This window comes from Acipenser ruthenus, chromosome 31 (assembly GCF_902713425.1).
Source record: "Acipenser ruthenus chromosome 31, fAciRut3.2 maternal haplotype, whole genome shotgun sequence".
NCBI lineage: Eukaryota > Metazoa > Chordata > Actinopteri > Acipenseriformes > Acipenseridae > Acipenser > Acipenser ruthenus.
In genome coordinates, this window is record NC_081219.1 from 695,504 (window position 1) to 719,990 (window position 24,487).

At 41.8% G+C, this 24,487-nt stretch overlaps 1 protein-coding gene across 1 annotated transcript in view; it reads left to right on the forward strand.

Annotated features, from left to right (window-relative positions):
- The window catches only part of LOC117396810 (pappalysin-1-like), a 177,283-nt gene that overhangs the window by 104,913 nt on the left and 47,883 nt on the right, over window positions 1-24,487 (forward strand). Inside the window, exons 11-15 of the mRNA XM_059005357.1 lie at window positions 8,668-8,781; window positions 9,126-9,261; window positions 9,479-9,692; window positions 16,159-16,327; window positions 24,214-24,397. Of these exons, the coding sequence (XP_058861340.1) occupies window positions 8,668-8,781; window positions 9,126-9,261; window positions 9,479-9,692; window positions 16,159-16,327; window positions 24,214-24,397 (817 nt within the window). The remainder of the gene's footprint in view (window positions 1-8,667; window positions 8,782-9,125; window positions 9,262-9,478; window positions 9,693-16,158; window positions 16,328-24,213; window positions 24,398-24,487) is intronic.

Below are 24,487 nucleotides of genomic sequence, written 5' to 3' on the forward strand. Positions count from 1 at the left end.
TAACCTCCTTTTGCGCCGTCTTTCGGGTTAGACGTAATTGTAAGTGACTCTGCAGCTGATGCATAGTTCACACACCCTAGTCTCTGTAAGTTGCCTTGGATAAAGGCGTCTGCTAAATAAACAAATAATAAATATAATCAGTGCTAGAACTGGAATCATTGAGAATGAAGGCAAACATCAGGACAAGGCATGGAGGTAAAAAAACAACATTGCATGAGGATTTGTTTGTAGCTGTATCCTAGTAGGAGAAAAAATAAATTCAAATGAAAACAGTGCCAGGGGCTGACTAATTAACTTGCAGTAGTTTAAATACACCTACATGAGTATGCATATAGTTGATTTTTAATAACCAGTATGCTATCTCCATTGTTCTTACATGTTTTGAAAATAGTTTGTGGTTTTACAAGATTCATTTTGCATTAGTTGCTTCACTTGTATGGGTTTTGTGTTTTTGTTAAACTCTTAATTGTGTCTGTTTTAAAAAATACTTTATCATAGTGCCAATGTGTGGTGGTTTGGTTTTAATGGTACCTCAATTTGTTCAATTGCTAGTGTTTCCTTACTGTTGTTAACACTACAAGTACTAATTCCATACAACAATACAATACCATTTTAATTAACATAGCACCTCGAAACACTCCATTCTAAAAGTTTACCGTAGTAAAAGCATAGCAAAACATAATGAATACTAGTGAAAGCATGGTAGAGCATTGAAAGGCATTGTAAAGCCGAGAGAGGTATGGTAAAGCATATTAAAACTTGGCATTGTATAAATACGTGAAAAGCGTACAAACACTGTGTATGCTCAATATAGCGAGTGCCTGGTTTTGAGAGAATTGTAAACTTGGTTGCTTTTCTGCAAGGAGAATCCGCCCCTAACCGACAAGTCATCAGCAAGCGCATAAAGGCTCTGTGTTTTATTCTTCCATGTAGCTTCTTTTGTTTTGGTCTCCTCCTCCCCAGCCACCACCTCGCAGCGTGCCTCATCCCGGGGGGAGGTGGCCCATAGCAACTTCCTATCTGCAGCACGGGGATGCATGGAACTGTTCATGTTTTTCCAGCCGGCCTCGCACAGGTAACCCTCGAGCACCCACGGACGAGGCCTCCGGCCAAATGACAGCCCATCACAGTCATCGGGCCCCGAGCGCCCATCACAGTCATCGGGCCCCGAGCGCCCATCACAGTCATCGGGCCCCGAGCGCCCATCACAGTCATCGGGCCCCGAGCGCCCATCACAGTCATCGGGCCCCGAGCGCCCATCACAGTCATCGGGCCCCGAGCGCCCATCACAGTCATCGGGCCCCGAGCGCCCATCACAGTCATCGGGCCCCGAGCGCCCATCACAGTCATCGGGCCCCGAGCGCCCATCACAGTCATCGGGCCCCGAGGGCCCATCACAGTCATCGGGCCCCGAGCGCCCATCACAGTCATCGGGCCCCGAGCGCCCATCACAGTCATCGGGCCCCGAGCGCCCATCACAGTCATCGGGCCCCGAGCGCCCATCACAGTCATCGGGCCCCGAGCGCCCATCACAGTCATCGGGCCCCGAGCGCCCATCACAGTCATCGGGCCCCGAGGGCCCATCACAGTCATCGGGCCCCGAGGGCCCATCACAGTCATCGGGCCCCGAGCGCCCATCACAGTCATCGGGCCCCGAGCTCCCATCACAGTCATCGGGCCCCGAGCGCCCATCACAGTCGTCGGGCCCCGAGGGCCCATCACAGTCGTCGGGCCCCGAGCGCCCATCACAGTCGTCGGGCCCCGAGCGCCCATCACAGTCGTCGGGCCCCGAGGGCCCATCACAGTCGTCGGGCCCCGAGGGCCCATCACAGTCGTCGGGCCCCGAGGGCCCATCACAGTCGTCGGGCCCCGAGGGCCCATCACAGTCGTCGGGCCCCGAGGGCCCATCACAGTCGTCGGGCCCCGAGCGCCCATCACAGTCGTCGGGCCCCGAGGGCCCATCACAGTCGTCGGGCCCCGAGGGCCCATCACAGTCGTCGGGCCCCGAGGGCCCATCACAGTCGTCGGGCCCCGAGCGCCCATCACAGTCGTCGGGCCCCGAGGGCCCATCACAGTCGTCGGGCCCCGAGGGCCCATCACAGTCGTCGGGCCCCGAGGGCCCATCACAGTCGTCGGGCCCCGAGGGCCCATCACAGTCGTCGGGCCCCGAGGGCCCATCACAGTCGTCGGGCCCCGAGCGCCCATCACAGTCGTCGGGCCCCGAGGGCCCATCACAGTCGTCGGGCCCCGAGGGCCCATCACAGTCGTCGGGCCCCGAGCGCCCATCACAGTCGTCGGGCCCCGAGGGCCCATCACAGTCGTCGGGCCCCGAGCGCCCATCACAGTCGTCGGGCCCCGAGCGCCCATCACAGTCGTCGGGCCCCGAGGGCCCATCACAGTCGTCGGGCCCCGAGCGCCCATCACAGTCATCGGGCCCCGAGCGCCCATCACAGTCATCGGGCCCCGAGCGCCCATCACAGTCATCGGGCCCAGAGCGCCCATCACAGTTCAGTAAATCATCTGCAATTGTAATCAATAAATCACTCATTCATTGCGGATTCTCCGTGCTGAAAGGACAGGCACTATGTGCAATACTTTTTGATTTTGGTATTTTTGGAACACGTTATGATTTGAATTTGGTTGGTCGTTCATTCAAATACACAACAATTAACAATTGAGTTTGGTACAGCATGAGCATGGTGTGAGTAATAAACTACATTGCTTATATGCCAAAAATGAAATGTATTTATACCATAAAAATGATAAAAACCTGTTTGACACATTTAATAAATGAATTACCAGACAGTAGTTAAAAAGTAAACATGAACAATCACAACAACTGTTTCGCAGGACAAGACAAGAGAAAGAAATATAACGAGTAATGTAACACGCTACTTTTTTATTAAGTAATAAGTAAAGACATTATATTGTTTTTTGAAGAAACTAGTAGCGAGCAATAAGTTACTTTTTTTCAGTAAAATTAAACATCCATAGTATTTGATGCTTGTCTGAGCCGCTGGACAAAGCATCAGAATTCAAGCTTTGTAAAAGACTTGAGTGAATCATTTGACAAATCCTATATCATGGTCGTGTAGGCTGTTGTGGGATCCTCGTATGTGTGTGTGTATATAATTTACTATTATACACATACATTAAACACAAATTGAAAAAAATAAGCGCCTGGGCACTATTTCGAGCGAATACAATATATGTAAAGTAGCTGTAATGCCTGGACCTGCAGTCCTCATGTTCTAGTATAACAAGTTGGGTATACAGGACATGAGGTAAACCATTTTAACATTGCTGATCATGCTTGCTTTATGGTCAGTCATTGGATAACATGACTGGTTGTGCTGTATGACCATGATCTGAAACACCATTATCTGGCAAAGAAAATATATGTGAGTCTGAAATGCATAACCTTTTGTAGGTGTTGGCCAAATCCAGGTGGACTATTGCATAAATTCATGATTGAACCCATGACGTAAACCATGGTGTAATATGGTAAAACATGACAACATTGTTGCAGAGCACAGAATGAATTATCCTTAGAGGCAGCGAAAGGGCACAAGTAAAATTGGAACAGGTGGTTTACACAAAACCACCATATTTCAAGATTAAGATATCTCATCTAATTAAAAGCCACGCTCACAGTACACTTGGTTGTGTTAGATGTGTACGTGCTTGCCTGGGATAGTTTTGCAATGATGTAATGGATATGTGGATGGATGTTAGGATCTAGGTGGGCTGTTAACAAGGTACCTAACCTCCTAGATATATGTGGTATGTGTACGCTTGGAAATAAAGAGCCAATAAAGTACAATCTATTTTTCACTTGGGACCCGGGCAGTCATGGCTGTCCCATTAGAAAAGCAGGTAATAATTGATGACTGTCTGAATATGGCATCGATAAGGACAGTCTCTTTTGAGATTTGCACAGCAGACACTGCTCTAGACATTATTGATGAGAGGTTTTTATCTCTAAGACAATCTTGAGTGACCCCAGGGACTAACTTTCATTAGACCTTTAACCCTTGTCTGGTGTGTGGTTTTCTTTTCTAAATTGAGTTCCCGTGGATGTATTGTTATTGTTATGACTTTAAATGGAATTAGATTTTCACCTTGAAAAATTATGTACCGACAGTTATTTCTGAGCAATACAACACCGTTTCTGTTATCCATAGGGACAACACACTTCCTCCAGTCAAAAACACTAAGAACATACAAATGGGAGGTATTGGAAAAATACTGTTTCGGGGTAAGGTGGTTAACGCTCAATGCTTAGTGAAGTGTGATTCAGTTTCTTTCAAGCCGGCAATTTATCATAGATTAGGGTCCTGTACAATCAGTTACATGTTACATTGGCTTCTGATTTATATTATTATTATTATTTTTTATTTCTTAGCAGATGCCCTTATCCAGGGCGATTTACAGTTGTAAACAAATACATTTCAAGAATCACTTTATAGCACTGCTGTATTCCTTGCATGAAGATCACACCTGCATCTAACACCAGTCTTCGGCAGATACATACATGCGTTTGGATATACCTACTGGGTATACAGAACGGTATCATTTTCTGAGTGGATAAACAAACTAAAACAGCATAATTGGTACCAAACCGAGCCTGTATCATCATGGTCAGGGTAGCCCTGAGAGACAGTGGGCACGCTACCCACATATAACTAATGCATGGCTTTTAGCTCTTAATGCGGGCATCTCAGAAAAACTGAAGTGACATGATGCATGAATCCTGCATTCCCTGCAGCTTGTTGCAGGAGAAGCACCATGCTTCAGCTTCCAAGGGCTGACACCAAGCTGGAGGCCAATTAGGGGTGCAGGGTTTCATAGAGTCAGTTCAAAATGCATGCATTCATTAGCACAGGCACATGACAATGCACTGAACTGGCGGATTCATTCATTCTGTGGAAACCACTAGAGTATACTTTATATGAGAGCAGTACAAAGTCAATAAGTTCCTTTAGAGCTTTTCATGATCTATGCCAGAGGTCCCCAACTCTTTATCCAGGACCGCTTGTGGGCTATTAGTAAAGATGGTCTCCAAATTATGTGACTGCATTTACCCGCTACATATGACACTGTTCTGTGTCTCCTAACATAATTTACTATCTGTTCCTAAGATTATGAAATATTTATGGGATAATCTCTCAGTGCTGCAATCATGCACACAATTGCACACCACCTTAGTGTTTAGGGAGTTCATTGCAAAGCATTGCTTCTGATACCGGAGGTCGTGCCAGTGCTAATCTATTATACTTGAGCTGAACTCTTGGTGCAGACTTTGTGGTTTTGTGGCAGCTATTCAATGACATGGCTGTGCACTTGAAAACCTGTTTCTTTTGTCTGATGCTTGGCTGTCATTGGCAAATGACAAACAAAGACAATCTGTCATGGTAAATAAAGGGTTTGCATTCTTGAAGTGGTTTTGATTAAGATGAAAGGGGGTTTCTGGGGGGAGGTAGAGTGGGGTTTAAACTAGCTGAGATTCTGATCTGCAAGCTCTTTAGGATGGGCCAGGAATGGAATCCATTTGGGGTGGGAATGGGGTGAGCAACATTCTTATTGCATTGAATTATTTTTCCATCCCAAGTAGAAACACCTAAGAGAAATATTAGCAAGTCACAAATACCTGCAGTGTTTTCTCATTCTGTAGGATTGGTATTGGGTGATCAGGGGTGTGCAGATAAATAAACCATAAATATCAAGTTGTTGGCTACATGATTTTTGTGTCAGTCTGCAGGCATGCTTGCTGTATTCCCCGTTCCCCATTATGTATAAATGTTTTCAACATATTTTTTATTTTTTTATTTATTTCTTAGCAGACGGCCTTATCCAGGGCGACTTACAATCGTAAGCAAATACATTTCAAGTGTTACAATACAAGTAATACAATAAGAGCAAGAAATACAATAACTTTTGTTCAAGCAAAGTAATATGGAAATGTCTTGAAGGTTTATGAACTTGTAAATCCATGAGCTGGAAACATATTGAAACTAAGTAAGCAGGGAGCTATCTAATGTTGAAAACCAGGTTTTTGGATGCCTTTCTGTCCCAATGTTCCCACCATATACATTCAAAAATCCTTGCATGCTTTTCCAATTACCACACACTGTTCTGTTACCTTAGCAACCTGTTGAAACGTTTGACATAATACAGGACGATGCCCATATGGCTGTAATTCAGCCAAATGTGTTACAACAGCCTCTACTAAATGCTAAAGGTAGTTATTTCTCAAGTGGACCAGGGAGTGTTGCTTAGGTCCTTATGTCAATGACTTCAATTATATTGTTTGTTAAAAAGCCCTTGAGACGAGCTTTAAAATAATGCCACTGCTATCTCTCCTGGTCCTCCCCCATAGGGGCAGTTTTACTATCGTCAGACATTGTCTCTAAGTGGGGCCTGATGTACACAGCTCTGCCTGAGCCTGCATGACACCTACCCTGGAACCCCTTTCACCATGACTCAGACTTGAGGGATCACAACCCTCTGAGGAAACACCTCCCCAGGACTGGATCCACTGAGCTGTACTGTAGTTTAGGAGAATTTCATCAACATATTTAAAATGTAAGCTTTTCCCAAGAGTACACCAACATGCTTTATGAAAATTATTCATATGATTAATGATGATGAGTATTAACTAAATTTACAGGATCATTTCAAATTGATAACTTTTAGTTGAACTACTATACACAATGTAATTGAAGATTGACACTAGTTACTTGGTTTTCATGCCAATGTGACTTGAGGATGATTTATTAACTTCGGAATTCTCTGTAGAAATTTGACTTTAAGGTTTAATGCAGTTCAGTAGAGTAGCCTTGACAGTAATACATGCTTCATATTTATGAACCAGGCAAATGGTTAACATTTATCACACAGATACAAATGATTGTTGCTTCTTCTGTGCCCCCTGCTTTATACCTGATAGTCTAGACCAGACCTTGAGGCAGTAAATCTGAGTCAAGATTTACTGAAGCAGGGAAAATAGCTTCTTTGATCCCGGTGCACGCACACGCTGACATCCTATCCCTTTTGCAGCTTCTAGTGGCACAGCAGGAAATGTATAAATAATACCTGCTTGTGGGCCTAGGCAATAAAGACTGGGCTTCTGATTGGGGATAACCTGGGTGTTCACTGTCAGCTGACACCACAGCAGGCACTCTAACGGCTGTGCGTAGTTCGAGGTGTTATCCTTGGGGCAAGATGCAAAAGCCAAGAGCCCAGCTGCTTTGCAGATGTGAAGAATTGTACTGCACTTGTTACAAAAGTATTGGTATGGCTCTGCCACAAAAGCACTGAGATTCCCCCACGGCGACTTGGAGGCAGCAGCTGAGCACACATGCTGGAAAGGCTGGCCCTGTAGCAGGATAGAAAGAATTAAATTAGGCCTTCAGCTGTACCTCCTTGGATTGTGATTTGTTGAAATGTGACAGGGCTGCATTATGACTAATAAGTTAAAATGCAATGCATATACATTTCAAAGGCACGTGTTTTGTTCTACTAGCGCTCACCTGACGGTATAAATCACCCTGCACACCATGCGGCCATGCTTTTACCAGGTGAGCCACTCGGGGATGCATTGTTCATTTATTAACTTCTAGGTGTTCGCAGTCAAGAGTGAAACAATGTTACACCGAATTAGAGTAGACAGAACAGATCATTGGATACATTGATTAATACATTGATTCTGGCGTTGGGTTGTTATTGTCCTCACGAGATTCTAACACCGAGTGCTGTGAAATTCGATATTCTGCTTCGAGTCTGCCGGTGGTAGACAAAGGTTAAAGTTCAATGTGAGGAAACTTGTTGAACTTTGTTTCTTCCTGGGTGGGACTTGCCCCAAGCTGTTCTGAGGATCTCAACAGGAAAGGACAGGTCACAGTGTCGGGACGGGTGAAGATGAATGGCCTGGGTCAGCAGCTTTAAAGTGAAATTCACCACCATAACAGCTGGAGGGGAAGAGCTACGGGACACATAGATATTCATCTTTCCTTTCAGAATTATTTCTTAGTTTAACACATGATGCAGATAGGTGGAATCGTACAGTAAAATGCCAATCAATCTCCTGGGATGTCTTTTCATTTCAATGTGGTCAGCTGCCTTCGGGCTGTTGAGAGTCCCCAGTCCTTCAGGTCATTATCCTCCTCGTTGGTCATTAACACTTCATTAGTACCCCTCTACAGACAACGCATAGGCACAGTTTTACATTGGCGGAAGGACACATTCAGTAAAACATCATTTTAAGTTTTTTTTTTTTTGTAAAATAATAATTAAGCCGTTTTCTATGTATAATAACACACTTGAAGGCTTGAGTTGTGCTTATGTGGTATTGCTTGCATATGTTTCCTCCCCGTACAGTCTTTGACAAATTTGTTCTAGTACTGTAACATTATAATTGAGCATCTATTGACTACTTTAAAGCATAAACATTATTACCCTGTAAAACTGTAAAAGTGCTCTGTGAACAAACAGGGCAATGCTGAGCTACAGCGCCGAAAGTGGCAAGTTACCAGGAAGCAGCATCTGTCTAAACTTTTTAGTGTTGTATTTGAAAACCTGCTTCAAAGACATGCTGTTAAGGACATGCTGTCTTTCCAATAGTGCCCTATTTAGGATGTGTTAATCGTTTGCTTGTTTTTCTTTTAGGTTTGCCAAACCAAAGTATTTGATCTAAGTGAGGGGGTCTCCCAGTATGCCTGGTTCCCTTGTGGGGATCCTGCCCAACAGCAGTCCTTGATGAGGTCCACTTACTGGCTGAAGGTATGGGAAGCAGCCCTGGGGTGTCATTTCAATGAACAAATCAAGCAAACTTCAGGATACTGGCAGTTCTGTCTGTACTTCACACTTTAAGTAGATTATGTGTCTTAAACTTGCGGCCAAGCAGCAGACAATAATGACCCCTGTTGGCAATAAATGATGCAATTATGACTCCCAAGAGCAGCTAATGGAATGCGGCTGTCACACAACTGTAAACAGCTGCACCTCTATTGGGGTTTAGTGGTAGAGGGATCGGTGGGTTTACACTGTAGAGGAGTTAGTCTTGGATCTACTATGTATGTTGGTTGTGGTTTACTGTTAATATTCTTGTTGTAATGTTCCAATAGGCTTATTTTGCCCATCCAATGGTGGCAGCTGCAGTCATTATTCACCTGGCTGCAGATGGGACCAGCTTTATGGACCAAAGTCAGAAGAGCATTACAGTGCAGCTGGTTGATACCAAGGATCAGACTCACGACCTGGGTAAGAGGTGTAGTCAAGGAGCAGCTACAGAGAGGAGGCAGACTCCTGTCCATCATTCTTGTATTGCCTGTCAAGGCATCTCACAAACAAAGCCGTTGCTGCTTTTCATCATGCCATTATGCTGTACTATTCATTGCTTTTGCAATGGTATGATCTTTTATGAAGGTTTCAGCTTGAACCCTGATGAGAGTGCATCTCTCCTGATTCTGTTTAACAGGGTTCCAGGTTCTGAGCTGCCGGAACAACCCCCTGGTCATCCCAGTCATTCATGACCTCAGCCTGCCTTTCTATCGGACGAAAGCCATCACCATTGCCTTTTCATCCGCGTATGTTGCCATCTCCGGGGTGGCCCTGCGCTCCTTCCAAAACTTTGACCCCATCACTATCAGCAGCTGCCAGAACGATGAGATCTACAGTCCCACGGGGCAAAGGTGAGCGGGGGTCTTATGGGTGTGTCTGGGCTGGTAAAGGGGCCCTTTACTCTCTCTTTCCGCTCTGATGATGGTTTTAGTGAATTTGCAGTGCGGACCAATAGCTAGAACGTCACTTTACATTTACCAGTTATTAACAAGTTAGTCAACTTAACTGTTTACTAAACATCTATTCAATTCCAGTACAAGACAATACATGTGCCATGTTATGTTTTCAACAGATTACGATTTTCAATAGACAGCACCCATTTTGCATTTTGGTGTTGGTGGATCCTCCATTGGCCTTGGAGACAGTAGCTTGTATGTTTGGATATTCTTTGCCTGTGCCAAGTTCAGGACTCCAATCACATTCTCAAGAAGCTTTATCTTGCTACTAGGTACCTTCGTAACAGTTCCACTGTATTTCAGTCTCCTGAAAATACGGTATAAGGTGATACTCATGAGCAGCACTGTACATTGCTAGGTGGGATTTGATCCTGCAACATACTGTCCATGACATGTTGCATGGATTTGCACATTTTTATCATCAGCTTTTATGCTTGCCTGTGGTTTTCCCATTTTTTCACACTTGGTTAATACATTACACTGCTGAAGGTGCTAAACATCTGTCAAGTTGTCTTAGGCTTTACCTTGCTGCTGTTTACTAAATTGTATGAAATGTATAACGAATTGTGCAGATGTAGGAGCAGAAAAAGCATATTGTGTTTTGTTTTTTTTAAACTGATCTAATGCTTGGACCGTGATTGTATTTATCCTGGGTGGCCACTCTCGATCTTAATTCACTTAGGAGGCAACGAAAATGATCCCCAGTAGGGAATATGGAAGTAGGTATGTAACTTTAAATTTTAATAAACCTCCCCTTGCCATAAATGATAGCAGATCTTTTGGAAGGGGCACTGGGTGGGAGGTGGAGGGCACACAAGCCACAACAGTGAACTGAAATAAATAAAGGCAGACAACACTGCAAAAGTACATTGGACTCAAACTGTGCCAGCTAACGAGTGTAGCAATGATCTCAGTCTGATTAGTAGCCTATTACTACAATCTCAGCTTGTGGTGTTAATAAGAACACTAACAATCGTAACCCTAATAATAAGAGTAGAAGAAAGTGCCGGTTTTGACAATAGTATTCTGTATGTATCTGGCGCCCTGAAGTGTGTGAGATCAAGTTACAGATGAAAGCTGCGCAAGGATGTCTAGCCAGATCCCTGTTTGAGAACTGGACTGAACTCAGAGAGGCAGGCGAGCCAGAAATACTTTGAGGAGGAGCAGGGGGCCTTCACTGTTTCACAATTACCAACCTTTTTTCTGTCTTAGAAGGAAGGCACTTCTCCACATTCCTCCATGTCTCATTTACATCCAAGCCCGGCAGTGTCCAGTGCTTCAGATTTCACTACTAGGATTTTAGCAGCAGGGGGTTTTATATTCAGGCTGCATTTTGCTTGATAGACCTGAATATAATATGTATGTATTTCTTTCTTTCTATCAACGTGATTTCTATAGACTTTGTTCAGTTGGTTTGTTCTACTGATTTATTCCTTTACAAACCTCACAATCCTTGAAACCAGGCAATACATAGCTGCATTTTGAAAAATGGTTGAGATACTGCAAACAAACATATACAACTTTAGTATATCCTCACTGGCAGACTGGCAGTGTCTAGCTTTCTTTTCCCCAGCGTAAATCCTTTCTCTGCTGGAGTAAACCAACACTAACTGTTCCACAACTGTGTATCCTCAAAGAGTAAACACGTGAAACACAGTTTATAAAAAAAGGGCCACTTTAGTTGAGTGTGTGCGAAAGAAGAACATTTGAAAAGAAAAAAACGAGCCTCTCAGGAACTGCGCTGTAAGAATATTTGAACTGCATCAGCCCCACTGCTTCCCTCAGCAGTGCCTGATCTGGCATTCCGGAGTCAAACAGAACTGCACCTCATCCGGACCTCGAGGTCCTGCAGATACAGCAGGGAGTTGAACAGCTTCCTCGAAGCTCCTTCGCACCAAGCACTTCCTTCTGGAGAAGTGGCCCCTCAGCCGGGCTGGTAAATAGAAAATCAGCTACAGATGCTGAGCGCTGTTTGTGCCAAAGATCTGTCTCTTGTAATGTTGTTCTGCAGTTCTACATTACACCAGTCCCTGGTCCCCAAAGTTGTTAACAATGTAGCTTAACATAATCCTAAATTTTATGTTCCACTTTTGGTAATAGTTTTAGAGGATTTAGATGCACATGTGCAACCATTTGTCAAGTTTCTGGAGCACACGTGCAGATCAGAGAGCTGTCCCCTGACCAGTAGAGGAGAGTGTGGAGGGTATTCTAAACATCACAGAGCTGTCCCTGACAGGTAGAGGACAGTGTGGAGGATGTAGGAAATGGAAATGTGGGTCAAATGAAGGTAGAAGAGACTATATGAATATGAGGAACTCTGATACTGTGGTTCTGTTGAAGCCCAGCAAAAAAAATTAAATAAAGCAGATTTTTTTTTTTTTTTTTTTGGCAATACAAGTATGTTATAAAAACATTTCAATACAGCAAATCCAATCAACATGTTGTACAGGCAGGACTAGTAAGTATAAGCTGTAACGGTCACTCTACTCTGTTGATAAACAACAGCGCTATCCTCCCTAAGGAGCTATTATTGGCCCCAAAAAATAAAGATAAAAATGATTATTATTATTATTATTTATTTCTTAGGGCGACTTACAATTATTATAAGATATCACATTATTTTTACATACAATTACCCATTTATACAGTTTGGTTTTTACTGGAGCAATCTAGGTAAAGTACCTTGCTCAAGGGTACAGCAGCAGTGTTCCCACCTAGGATTGAACCCACAACCCTCCAAGAGTCCAGATCCCAAAGCACTACTCCACACTGCGGATTAACCGACAGGAAAACGCAGGGGCGTCAGAAGTACCAATTTACGAATAATACACGGTGTCCATATTGATGTCAATAAATCAATTACAAAACCCCAGTAATGAAACTGAATAGAAAAGTATAAATATGAATAGACTGTTGAGTGAAAGTAAGCAGAAAAGATAAAAACAAATGAGAGGAAAATGGATAATGAAAAGTAAAACTGTCTCATACAAAGAGCAGAATAAAGTATCTTCTGCGATTTACTTTAACAAACACAATACCTCAAAAACACGTAACATTAACAGATAAATGAACCCGGTTTTTCTACAGGCAGTAATGAGTGGCATAGAACACAAATACACCAAGTCCTTTAGATCTGACGGTGTTGCAAACAATCCCAGATGAAGTAGATGAAAAACAAAGTAGCAAAATAAAGAAGAGAAAAAAAAACCCTTTTGCCAAAGATATTAAAGGACTTAAACAAAACAAAATCACAATCCAGCTGGAGAGGTGAATAAATGATTTGACCTCACAAAGTCAGTTTGTAAATGGTGTAAATGTTGCAGTGATGAATGAAACAGATGAATTTGAGAGCATCTGCAAAGAGGGTCCAATACGGCAATGAAAAGGGTGTTCTTGAAGAGTAAATGAAGACTGTTCAAATCCAAACATGAAGCCAGTAAATCTGAAAATAACAAAAACAAAGCACAGACCTTGCCTCCAGATTTACAAAAGCTTTGCTGGCTTTAAACAAACAAAATAGAGTTAATGCTGCTCAAAAGTAAGTTTTATAAAAACTGGTATATGTTTTTCTCCCTCTCAGCCGTTGATTTAAAATCAGCCCCCCCCCCCCCCTCCCCCCCGCCACCCACCCCATCCCATGTGTACAAGGTATAATATGAATATTATAACATTTTAAGACACTTTATGGGATGCAATCCAGAGAACACAAGAAGACTGTTGGAAGGTCCAAATACATTTTGTAAGCCAGGCTATTCTAAAAGTCTTCTGGATGAAATCCTGTGTTTCTGGATCACTAAGTGGCCAGGCCTCTCTAGAAGCGACAGAGATCAAAGTAGCACCAGTCACGTAAGAGATGTCTTGTGTAAAATGAGCTCAAGACAGTCTCTATCCAATAAACGAATAGGCTGAGGTCCGTCTCCATTTGAAAAGGATGCAGACTGAGTAACGTAGCGGAAGGGTCACAGCCTCTCCCAATTAGAGGGGAAGCCCATGACTTCATCCTTTTTGGAGGTGCAGCATAACCTTTCCAACTGTCATAGGGTCCCAAGCCATTCATGTTAAAGAGGGATATGCAACTTCTGTATTTCAAATCTTTAGTCAGACACATTTTTTAAACTTAAATTTAGCTAAGACACAATAACTAAAAAAAAAACCTGTTATTTCTTCAAAGTAACATCACTTATAATGTCCATAAAGTAGACATGATTTTTCTCACACTTTGGTCACTGTAGGTCCACAGCAACATAACTACTTCCTAGGTCAAGATGGAAGAAAATGAAGGGGCAGGTTTTAGACAGTATTATACTGTACATCAACCAGCACTGCTCTTCCATTGTTTTCTATGGAGGTCTACCGTTCTGTTATTACTCAATAACGAACGCACTAATTAATGACACCTGTTCTTAATCTGCTGCTTACTGATGAAACTCTTCTCATGGGTGCACGAGTTCTTCCCTTAAAAAGTTCAGTGAGTGGACTGCAGACAAACAAGGGTAAATAGGCAAGTAACTTTAAACAGTTGTAAGATAGGAGTGATGATGGCATTGCTGTGGCATGGTCCTCACTAATAATGGAACTCCCTTGTTCAAATAATTGACTCAGGGGTTCTAGTATTACTGTATGACTTGCCACAGCAGTGCCATTATCTATTTAATTGTGGCAGAACCTTCATGTCTGGAAAATATGGAAATTAAGAGAGCAACAGAAAACTTGAAAAATAAATCTTGAAGTGCCCTCTTATAAAACAATTGAATTTTAGACTTTAAAAAGGTTAAACGTTTGGAAGATGAAGGATGTATGGCAGCTGGAAATGTCGCCACCTTTTGTAAATTCTAGCTGCTCTTCCAATTCGAAAGAGACGGAAACATTACCTTTCATCACTCAATCATGCAACCACACTGTGGCCTCCAGGTCTACTGTTTCTAAAGTTTGAGAATGAGGTCAGTGGAAAGTGACCCGTCTGATTTCTGTGGAATGCAGCTGCAATGGTAAATCTTCACTCAAATCATCTGTCAATTCATACAGCCACCAGTGGAATCTCCTGCTTTACCCAATGAACCCTATTGAAATTCAAACAGCCACTAAACAATATTTATACTAGTGACACAAGAGAACATAGAATACCAGGATCTTTAGGGAGGAAGTGGATGAGGAGGTTGTACCTTTATTATTATTTTGAAGCAGCTGAAGCCCTTGTCAGTATTCTAACTATATAGATATCTTTCTGTTTCCATAGATATCCGTACTGTAAGAGCAACTTGGCACACAGAAACAGTAGAGGATGGTATGGAATGATGGCCACCTTGCATCAGTAGCGGATTTGCATAGCAGATTGAATAGCATGTGTTGCATGTATAGACAGGGACTCTATGACACAAGTTGGCAATTATAAACCAAGAAGAAAGCTGAGCTACTTCACAGAGCCCATTGTGAGGTGCGTAGGGCACAATGCAGTGAATGGAGCAGCGGTTCCCACTAACACTTCTAAAGAGCCTTTCTTTGGAACTCATTTGACAGTAGTCTAGATGTTAATGTAGACATTTCTTATTATTCTAAATGAGAACCACAAAAATGTTGAACCCAATGACTCATTGAAATGTTTTGTGTTTACCAGGGCAGTCCCTTAATCACTTCAATTAGACACATCATAGAGATGTGTTGAATTACAAGGGTGTTAACCATGGTTTTGAAACCTGTTTGTCTTTTTTTGCACTAATGATGTTATCACTGGTCTCCATTTTTTCTTCTGCTGGTATTGTATACTTCAGTTTGGAATAAGCAGCTATTTTAAAGACAACACAGTAGATGAGAAGTTGCTGTTGCTGCCTGTTCCCTAATAACTTTGTGTTGTCGTTCATACTCACTCGAGTGGTCTCTCTGCAATCAGCCCCACAGCAGAGTTACCAGCATGCTGCAGCTGCCTAGGTCTATTGGAAATATCAGTTCAGTACAGAAGTAACTGGATTAATGCTGAGATACATTCAGCTCTTCATTTTGCCCACATGGTTTCAACAGAGGGTAGTAATAAAGCTATCAAGTGTTCTGCCACTTTGGCTTAAACTGCTGTTCAGTAGATGGTGGTGGAGCTGGAACTGAAGAGCTCAATATTTTAGTGATTTGAAATAAGAATCTTAAGTATAATAAGTATGATTGACAACTTTATTATAAAGTAAAGGAACAGTGAGAAAAAATAAGAAAATGTAATTTGAAGCTACTTGCAGTACTCTTGAAAAGGAATTCAGATTTGTACCTATAAATCTTAAATCTGCATTTCTCGTGGAGGTTCTGATAATATGAATTCATCAGTAATGCCTTTTAAAAAAAAAAAAAAAATAATAATAGTGATTTCTTGGTTTTCCAGTTGCGTTCATTATTCTTGTGAGGCCACTGAATGCCAAGAGCCGCTCATCAAAAATGCAGATCTGGACTGTGTCAGCCGGGATTTCTTCAACGGTGACCAGTGCACTCTGACCTGTCACCGAGGCTATGTGCTGCAGCTGCACCGGGACGATGACATCATAAAGAGCCAGGTATGTGCCCTGTGTGCCCAGAGATCACTGCATCCCTCTGCTGCCTTTATGAGCTGGAATTCACACACACACTCTCACACTCACACACACACACACTCTCACACACAATCACACTCACACACACACACACACTCTCACACACAATCACACTCGCACACACACACTCTCACACTCACTCTCTAACACACACAGACTAGCTTATGAAAACAGCAGTTAAGTTTTTTTATTGTACTCTGGGGTTACGTTTACTAAGCAGTAAGGGAATAAATTAATGCTAACAGTAAATGGGGTGATCTGAGGTATTGGCTTCAGTTTTTACTTGTTTTATGTAATTTTGGTAAACTGTTTCCTGGTGTGTTTGAAGGAAGAAATCGTGAGAATGTCTTTATCCCACACACGTGTGTGTGTGTGTGTGTTTATAATAATAGAGCCCCACCTAAGTGTCTTTAAAAAGCAGTTATTGTGGAAAATGTGCAGCGGTTCATGACTGTTTTATGTAATAGATTTCAGTTTTAAATGCGGATGGGTTTTCCAGACAGCACTTGGTGTCGTGATGATTTTTATTTTTTATTTATTCAAACATGCTAATCATGCATGATAAAAAATTGAATGAAGCCTTATAGTTTCAAATCGAGTGTAAATAAATCACACCAATAGATTCACAGCTAAAGTAAAAACCTTTTTTAAATAAATAAAGGAGCTGTTGCTTTAAAAATAACTCTTAATTCTATAAAACGGTGTCTTTTTAAGGCTCATTACCATAAAGAAATGTAGCCCTTTTACAGTGTAGGGGGTTTGGCACATTTGATCTGATGTGTACAGTGGCTTCTTACAGGCTAAGAATATCTGTTCAGTTCATTTGTTTTCCAGAACGGTAGAAGGTTTGTATCTTCTATTGATTTGATAGTTGTCAGAATCTGTCAATTTGATTTGCTGATTAAACCGTTTGAAGAAGCAGTAGCACACTGTATCCTAATTGGGATTGTACTGATTTTTTTTTTTCTTGTATTCTCTAAAGTAGAGCCCTCAACACTGTGCAAGATGTTATATGCACAGTTCTTTATATGCACAGTTCTTGCAGTATCTGTATATACCCTGTGCAAGATGTTATATGCACAGTTCTTTATATGCACAGTTCTTGTAGTATCTGTATATACCCTGTGCAAGATGTTATATGCACAGTTCTTTATATGCACAGTTCTTGCAGTATCTGTATATACCCTGTGCAAGATGTTATATGCACAGTTCTTTATATGCACAGTTCTTGCAGTATCTGTATATACCCTGTGCAAGATGTTATATGCACAGTTCTTTATATGCACAGTTCTTGCAGTATCTGTATATACCCTGTGCAAGATGTTATATGCACAGTTCTTTATATGCACAGTTCTTGCAGTATCTGTATATACCCTGTGCAAGATTTTATATGCACAGTTCTTGCAATATCTGTGTATATTCCATTTTGTTTTCCTAAATTTCTGAATCTGGCGCCTCGGTAAAGGAGAATGTTAACAAATGAAGAGTGATGCTGTGCACTGCAGAACAGCAGACCAGTATGGTTCTTAACTTGCAAGAAAAACTTCACCGCTGTGTGTGTAATAGATGTTAACAGTAACATGCTAATGAGTAACAAATCACTGCACGGAATATAGTGATTGGGACCTAAAGAGAGTGCTGAATTGATTGTATCTTAACTGGAGCAAACCGCACCTGCCTGGAAACCGGTTTCCTTCTGTCATTCTTTTGGATCGTGTTCAGAAGACGTCAATCTCTCACCTGATACTAATAGACCTGCCTGTGAATGACAGGGAGGCACTCGCTGTGACTGCAGCTCCAGTGTTGTGTGACAGGAGGAGAGCTTGCAGGATGGGGGTGCAGGGAGGCCAGCGTCCAGCCAGCCTTCAGCCAGCGTCCAGTCTGGTGTGATTCTACCTAGATCCATTGGCAGGAAACTCAAACTGAATCTTCCATAGAGGAGATATGGGGTGGCTTGTGTCCCCTGGATTTTGCACCAATTCAATAGCAATTAGAGACCCAATCACAGAAGCAGCTTTTATACTGAAGTTGTTTAACTTCATCTACGGTACTGAAAGTGACACTGCACTGCCAACATTCAGGGAATTTATATTGTATGTTTATAAAAAAACTGAAATGGCAGTCGGCCAGACATGTAGCAAGAAGAACAGACCATCGCTGGACCAAGGAGATGCTAGACTGGATGCCAAGAGATATAAAGTGACCAAGAAGACGACCTCCAGGGAGATTGCAAGATGAAATTAGGAAACAAGCCGGAGCAACGTGGATGAGGGACGCAGCAGACAGGATTTTGTGGCAGAATCTTGGGGCTGAAGATGATGATGATGATGATGATGATGATGATGATGATAATGATATCTATCTATCTAGCTATCTAGCTATCTATCTATCTATCTATGTATACACACACACACACACAGCGCTCCAGATAGGCTGCGTAAAGGGTGTTTTACACATTGAAAAAATATGAATGATATTTAAATTGAATAAAGCATACGCACAGCAATTGTGCTGCACAGCTTGAGTTTACATGTTACAAGATTTTTGTACTTTGTTGGTTTCCGGCGTCTCAGTGGTCAATTCTGAATATAATGCCTACGGTAAAATAACGGGACAGCTTGTAGCCTGCCTGGGAATTGCAAAAATTAGAAGAAAAAAAAAACAATGTATGGTTGATTCCACTCATTTGCAATGCGTGTTTGTGACTGGTGAATAAGCGCCTGGATTCTTGATTTTGGATTCTGCATTGCCCAGCTCTGTCTTAGTCCCCCTCAACCTAACATGCCAATTTACCTATCGGTCAACTGAATCAATCAGGAATATAATACTATTGTTTCTTTGCAAATATAAGGCATGGGCACGCAGGCCTTTTTATTGAGTATATCCAATCTGCAGCATTGGATATTAAAAAATGAAAGTTCTGTTTCTGTGTTTATTTACTTCACAGATATAGTCGCACCATGTAGGTAGGTACCTGATTTTATCTGTGAATTTGAATCTATGATTATGTTATTTTTTATATAGCTCATGATCCTATTACACAGTATTAGGGGGTTGGCTTGTTTTTGCCAAGGTGTTGCCGGGAAAAACCAGAGGCATCTGTGTTGAATTAGAGGCACAGTAGCCAGTGGTCATTAAAAAGCAGTTGAAGCGGAACGTGCAGCTGTACATTTTTAGAAGGAAACCACTTGCGTGCAGTGTCTCCCCAATAACAGCCTGTCCAGCAGGGAGACTAGGAATGTGTTCAGGGGCTGCCTCCTCACATGGGGAGGGGGGTATCCTGGCTTCCCCACGGGGATGGGAGGGGGTGAAGAAACAGCCAACACGCCCCTGTAGGGTCTCCACTTGACAGCTCTCTGTTTGCGGGCCGTGGTCTTCTTCAGTTCCTTCTACAACAATGGGCTGCAGTACAGACGCAGGTGAAATTAGTTTTGACTGAAGATGAGGAACACAGACAACCTTTGACTGCTGGTCTTCAGTATCTTTCAGCCATTATTGATTACAAAGCAGCTAACCTTTGTTGCTAACCTTTGTTAAAACTATGTTTCTTCACCAGTCAGAAAATATAGTTTTCAGTATTGTATTTTTTCCCATAGTTATACACATTTACATATGGTTGCAAAAACAATTCCCGCTTCCATAATAACTGTTTTGTTTGTTTTGTTTTAAGAGTCATATGCACTCCAGACATGCTTGATAAATGTTATCATTCCATCGCTAAGGCTTCATGCTGGAGCTCATTTGTTGTGAGCCCTGGTCATTCAATGTAATGATGGTGTATCAGTATTGCTATGATACATGTGGGGAGCCCACCAGCCCACACAAACAGCCATTAGAAAAGGAGGTTGCCCTTTCACCTCATGGTAAGAGCTGTAGCATCCACATCTCTTACAGTGCAGCATGAAACCTATTTCTAAAGATATTTGTAATTGCACACTACAATACACAGTGCGGGCCAAATTAAAAGTGATGGCACCTATATTAATACGTATTTATATCTTGTTAAAAAGGGGTAAAACAAAATCAAGGCTATTGAAACAGACAGGCCTGATAAAAATCTGAATATAGTGCCAGAATGCCCTTGAATGAGTGTAACCCTCTCATGGCTTCACACAGATTGCTTCACAGATCTGATTGGAGTTTAAGAAGGAGGTTCAGTGCAGTCTGGGTATGAGTCTATCAGCAGCTCACGTGCTGCCCCTCTGACATGTTAATCAAACACAACGGAATGCATTCATTAAAGCTTTTGCATGTGCTAATGTTAAAAGGTGAGAATGTCACGTCTGCCTGCTTAACAGGAAATGCTGTTAACGTTATCAGATCCTTTAATCAGTTGCTGGTCTTTCCCACACGTTTTTCTTTTTTTTTTTCTCACCTTAGAAATATAAATGCTGTATGATGAGTATATTTGCAGAGCTAGTTCCCAATTACCTTTTTTAGGAACTTAATTGGAATTTCTTTTAAATATCAACCTGTTTTAAATGAATATTTACTAAATTCTCCTAGCAGTGGTACTACATGTACAATGGTTCAGTGGGCTACAGTGGTACAGTTCATGACAGAATGGTACAACATGGCCATGTTTAACATACTCACAGTATCACATAGCTTACTGCGTTGTGATTACTATTCAGTAGTTCAGTGCAATGTTTTGGAATTGCTGGTAACACCATATTCTGCAAATGGTTTCTTAGGGTTATATTGTGACATTGTAATGGAGGTGGAAAAACTCAGTTTCAATTGAGCGCTATTGAATAATAGACAACCCTGAGAGATAGTGAGGGGCTCAGAGAACTGAGGTTGATGGGGCACTTGATGACTGAGATGAGAAACCGATTTGAGATGCAGTCTAATAGTAAACTGGACCTGATATTGTCAGAAAAATAAAGGTGAATTATTTGGATACATTCGGAGAAATTCATTATGACACTTTTTTTTTTTAATGAAAATATAACTTAAAAAACATGACCATTTTTGTTTATTATTTTTATTGTAAATGTTGACACAGCCAGTATTCGTATAAATGCACCACATTTAACATCAAAATGCTGTACCCTATACAGGTGCACTCATTGAAAGAAAAAGCACGCCGTTCTGCTATTTCGATTCGTACTGTAATAATATATCAATATGATGACAGACTTGACTTCTGCACAAGCTATTACGGCTTTGCTTTTTCTTTTCTTTACTGGCAAAGCAGAAATCTGGGTTCTTTTGATGTTCAATAGAGAAGGGGAGAAAAAGCCCTCCAAGTTGCTTTTCTAAATCCAGACCAGCGCTTGACTGAGGGAATCTCCAGCGACTTTGCCAGTGACAAACAAAACACTCTCCTAAGGTTTGAAACTCCTGCAATTCAGCAGTAATTGCTTCAATTCTTGTGCGTCTCCCGGCCTTCTGCAGTCTCGAGAGAATGAGAGAGAGAGATGTTTGTTTCAGGATACAGCTGTAGTAATCTCTTGGGTATACACCTAAATGGCAAAAGCTGGTACACTATATAAACGACAAAGAGAGATTCCAAACAAGCCGTCCAGCCACCTCGGTCTGTCGGAGGGGCTTTTCAACTTGTTTGGGCTTTCATTTGCATTCCCAGGCTCTACTTTTTAAAAACCTTCCTGGGCTACAGAAAGTGATCGAAGTTAAAGAACTCTTATGCAGTCGTTTTTAATTAGCTTAAACTATTGTTTTAACAAACAAGAGGCAGTCTAAACTATTGTTTAAACACCCCGGAGCTCTATAATTTACTGTAATTGTGGCCAAATCCTTTTCAAAGTAATTGCAGAGTAGCTTCACTTTTGAATAGCTGCTATTCTGAGTGATGCACAGAAATAGTGGTATTATAATCTGCCACATTGCACACGACTGCATCGAAAACTATTGTATTGTATGAGTACCAGTACAAGGGCAACCCAAAATATTATTATTATTATTATTATTATTATTATTATTATTATTATTATTATTAATAATAATAATAATAATAATAATAATAATAATAATAATAATAATAATAATAATAATATGCACTGTAGGATGCCGTTAGGAGGCACGTAGCTTTTTGGTTAGAAATTGTGTAGTAGAATAATAATAATAATAATAATAATAATAATAATAATAATAATAATAATAATAATAAATAGCTTTGCACCAGGTACACTGTATTAAATACTCCATCCCAAACATTGATAGGTATGTACCTGGCAGGTAGTTCCTTTTGGGTATCATGGCTGTTAAAGGAATGTACAGGGCTGTATGACACAGTTTGCATTTTGAGTATAGATTTTAAATACAGTGGGATAAAACTGTATACAGGGAGGAAGTCAATACAGAATAATGTAAGTATTAAAAAGGAAGAAGAGTGTATTAGTTGTGCTCAGTCTTTGTAACTTGCAGGATATTTAGTAGTTTTGGCCCCGTGTTTGCAGACTACAATACTGCACAAGCTACTGTAAAGAAGCAGCAGCTTTTCAAATAAGAGAAAGAGACAAGAGGCTTGCTGGTTAACCTGTGATGAAGGTTTTCAGAGTGCACAGTAGCATCATAACATGGGTTAACCTGTGATGAAGGTTTTCCGAGTGCACAGTAGCAGCATTTGGTTTTTTGGTTTGGTGTTTTCCCCTCTATAAATAGGGTGTGGTTTTCCAATTAATTTCAGCAGCCCAAGGCTGGCGAAGGCAGTGGGAAAAGTGAAGTGCAGCCGGTCATAAACAGAACAGCTCCTGTCTGTGGTCAGCAAATCTGGGTTGTGTTGGGGAAAGGGTGGGGGGGGGGATGTCTATAGAAGCACTTGGGTGCAAAACTTACAAAATATCATGAAGAAGTTAACCCCATGCTTCCCAACCGTTTCCAAGCTGGAGCTCGCTTTGGTGTTTTAGGGAATTCTCAGGAACCAAATGACCAACTAAACATGCACCTTTATCAATTGAATCATGACAGATATGCACTGTAGGATGCTGTTAGGAGGCACGGTACTTGGATGGTTCTCGTGTTCAGCAATCGCCACACATTGAATTATTTCTGTCTCTGGGACTATTTGTCTCCCTTTTGTTGAACATTGTATAACACACACACACCTGGGGGGTTGATGAGTAATCCTGACCTTGATGAGTTTGTTTTTTCTGATGGTGTTTCTCTAAAATAGTGGAATGTTTTTGTTTGTGTGAAATGACCCTTCATACTGTATAATGTGGTGATTCGATGTGGGGAGGATCAAACTGCAGATTTCTGAGTGGCAGTCATGTGAGCTTTTCTTTGTATTATGGGGAGCGTATTCCTACTGTATAAATGCGTGACTCTGTGCAGGGCCTTTCAGTTTGAATAACATAAAGACTTCACGTGGGTGTACGACCCCAGGCCCACCAACAACACAGGCATAGATCTTCAACTTTCATTTGAAAGCAAATTGTACATTTCCTTGAAATCCCTGAAAATCCGGATTGCACGCCTCGAAGGAATCTTTTAAAATTAGTTTCACTTGTTCCGAATACCACAGGAATTGCGGTCCTGCATAAACAAATACTTTGAAGAGGCCATTGAAGTTAGCGGTAGATACTAACTTTTAAAACACAAACCCTGTGCTTATTGCGCTTGTTAAGAGTCTATTCCAAACATACACCCAGACAACAGCTGTGCATCTCATCAGCATTTTAAACACTTTCTAATTCTTAAAGAAACACGTTACACTGTAAGTGTACAGTATCAGGATTATTTCTAGAGCGTCTCCCTTCTAGCATTACACTTACCAAGACCCTCCTCCAATCCACAGTGGTGCTCAGTTAGGATGCTGTCTATTCCGGACCCTGTGATATTGTCTAGGAATGAGAGGGTTATGCTTCCGTTTCTTTGTTTTACAGTCGACGTCCACAGTGACAATGACCTGCACAGATGGGAACTGGAACAAAGAGGTCACCTGCGAGCCTGTGGACTGTGGAATCCCAGACAAGTACCACGTTTACCCGGCTGCTTTCCACTGTCCAGAGGGGACCACGTTTGGCAAGAAGTGCTGGTTTCAATGCAAGGACCCTGCCCAGCTTCGAGGTGAGCAATCCAAAACAAGGATTCCCATACAAGTAACACAGGCGACCATGAATAAGTCCCTAAACCATTAGCACAAATAAAACTAAACTA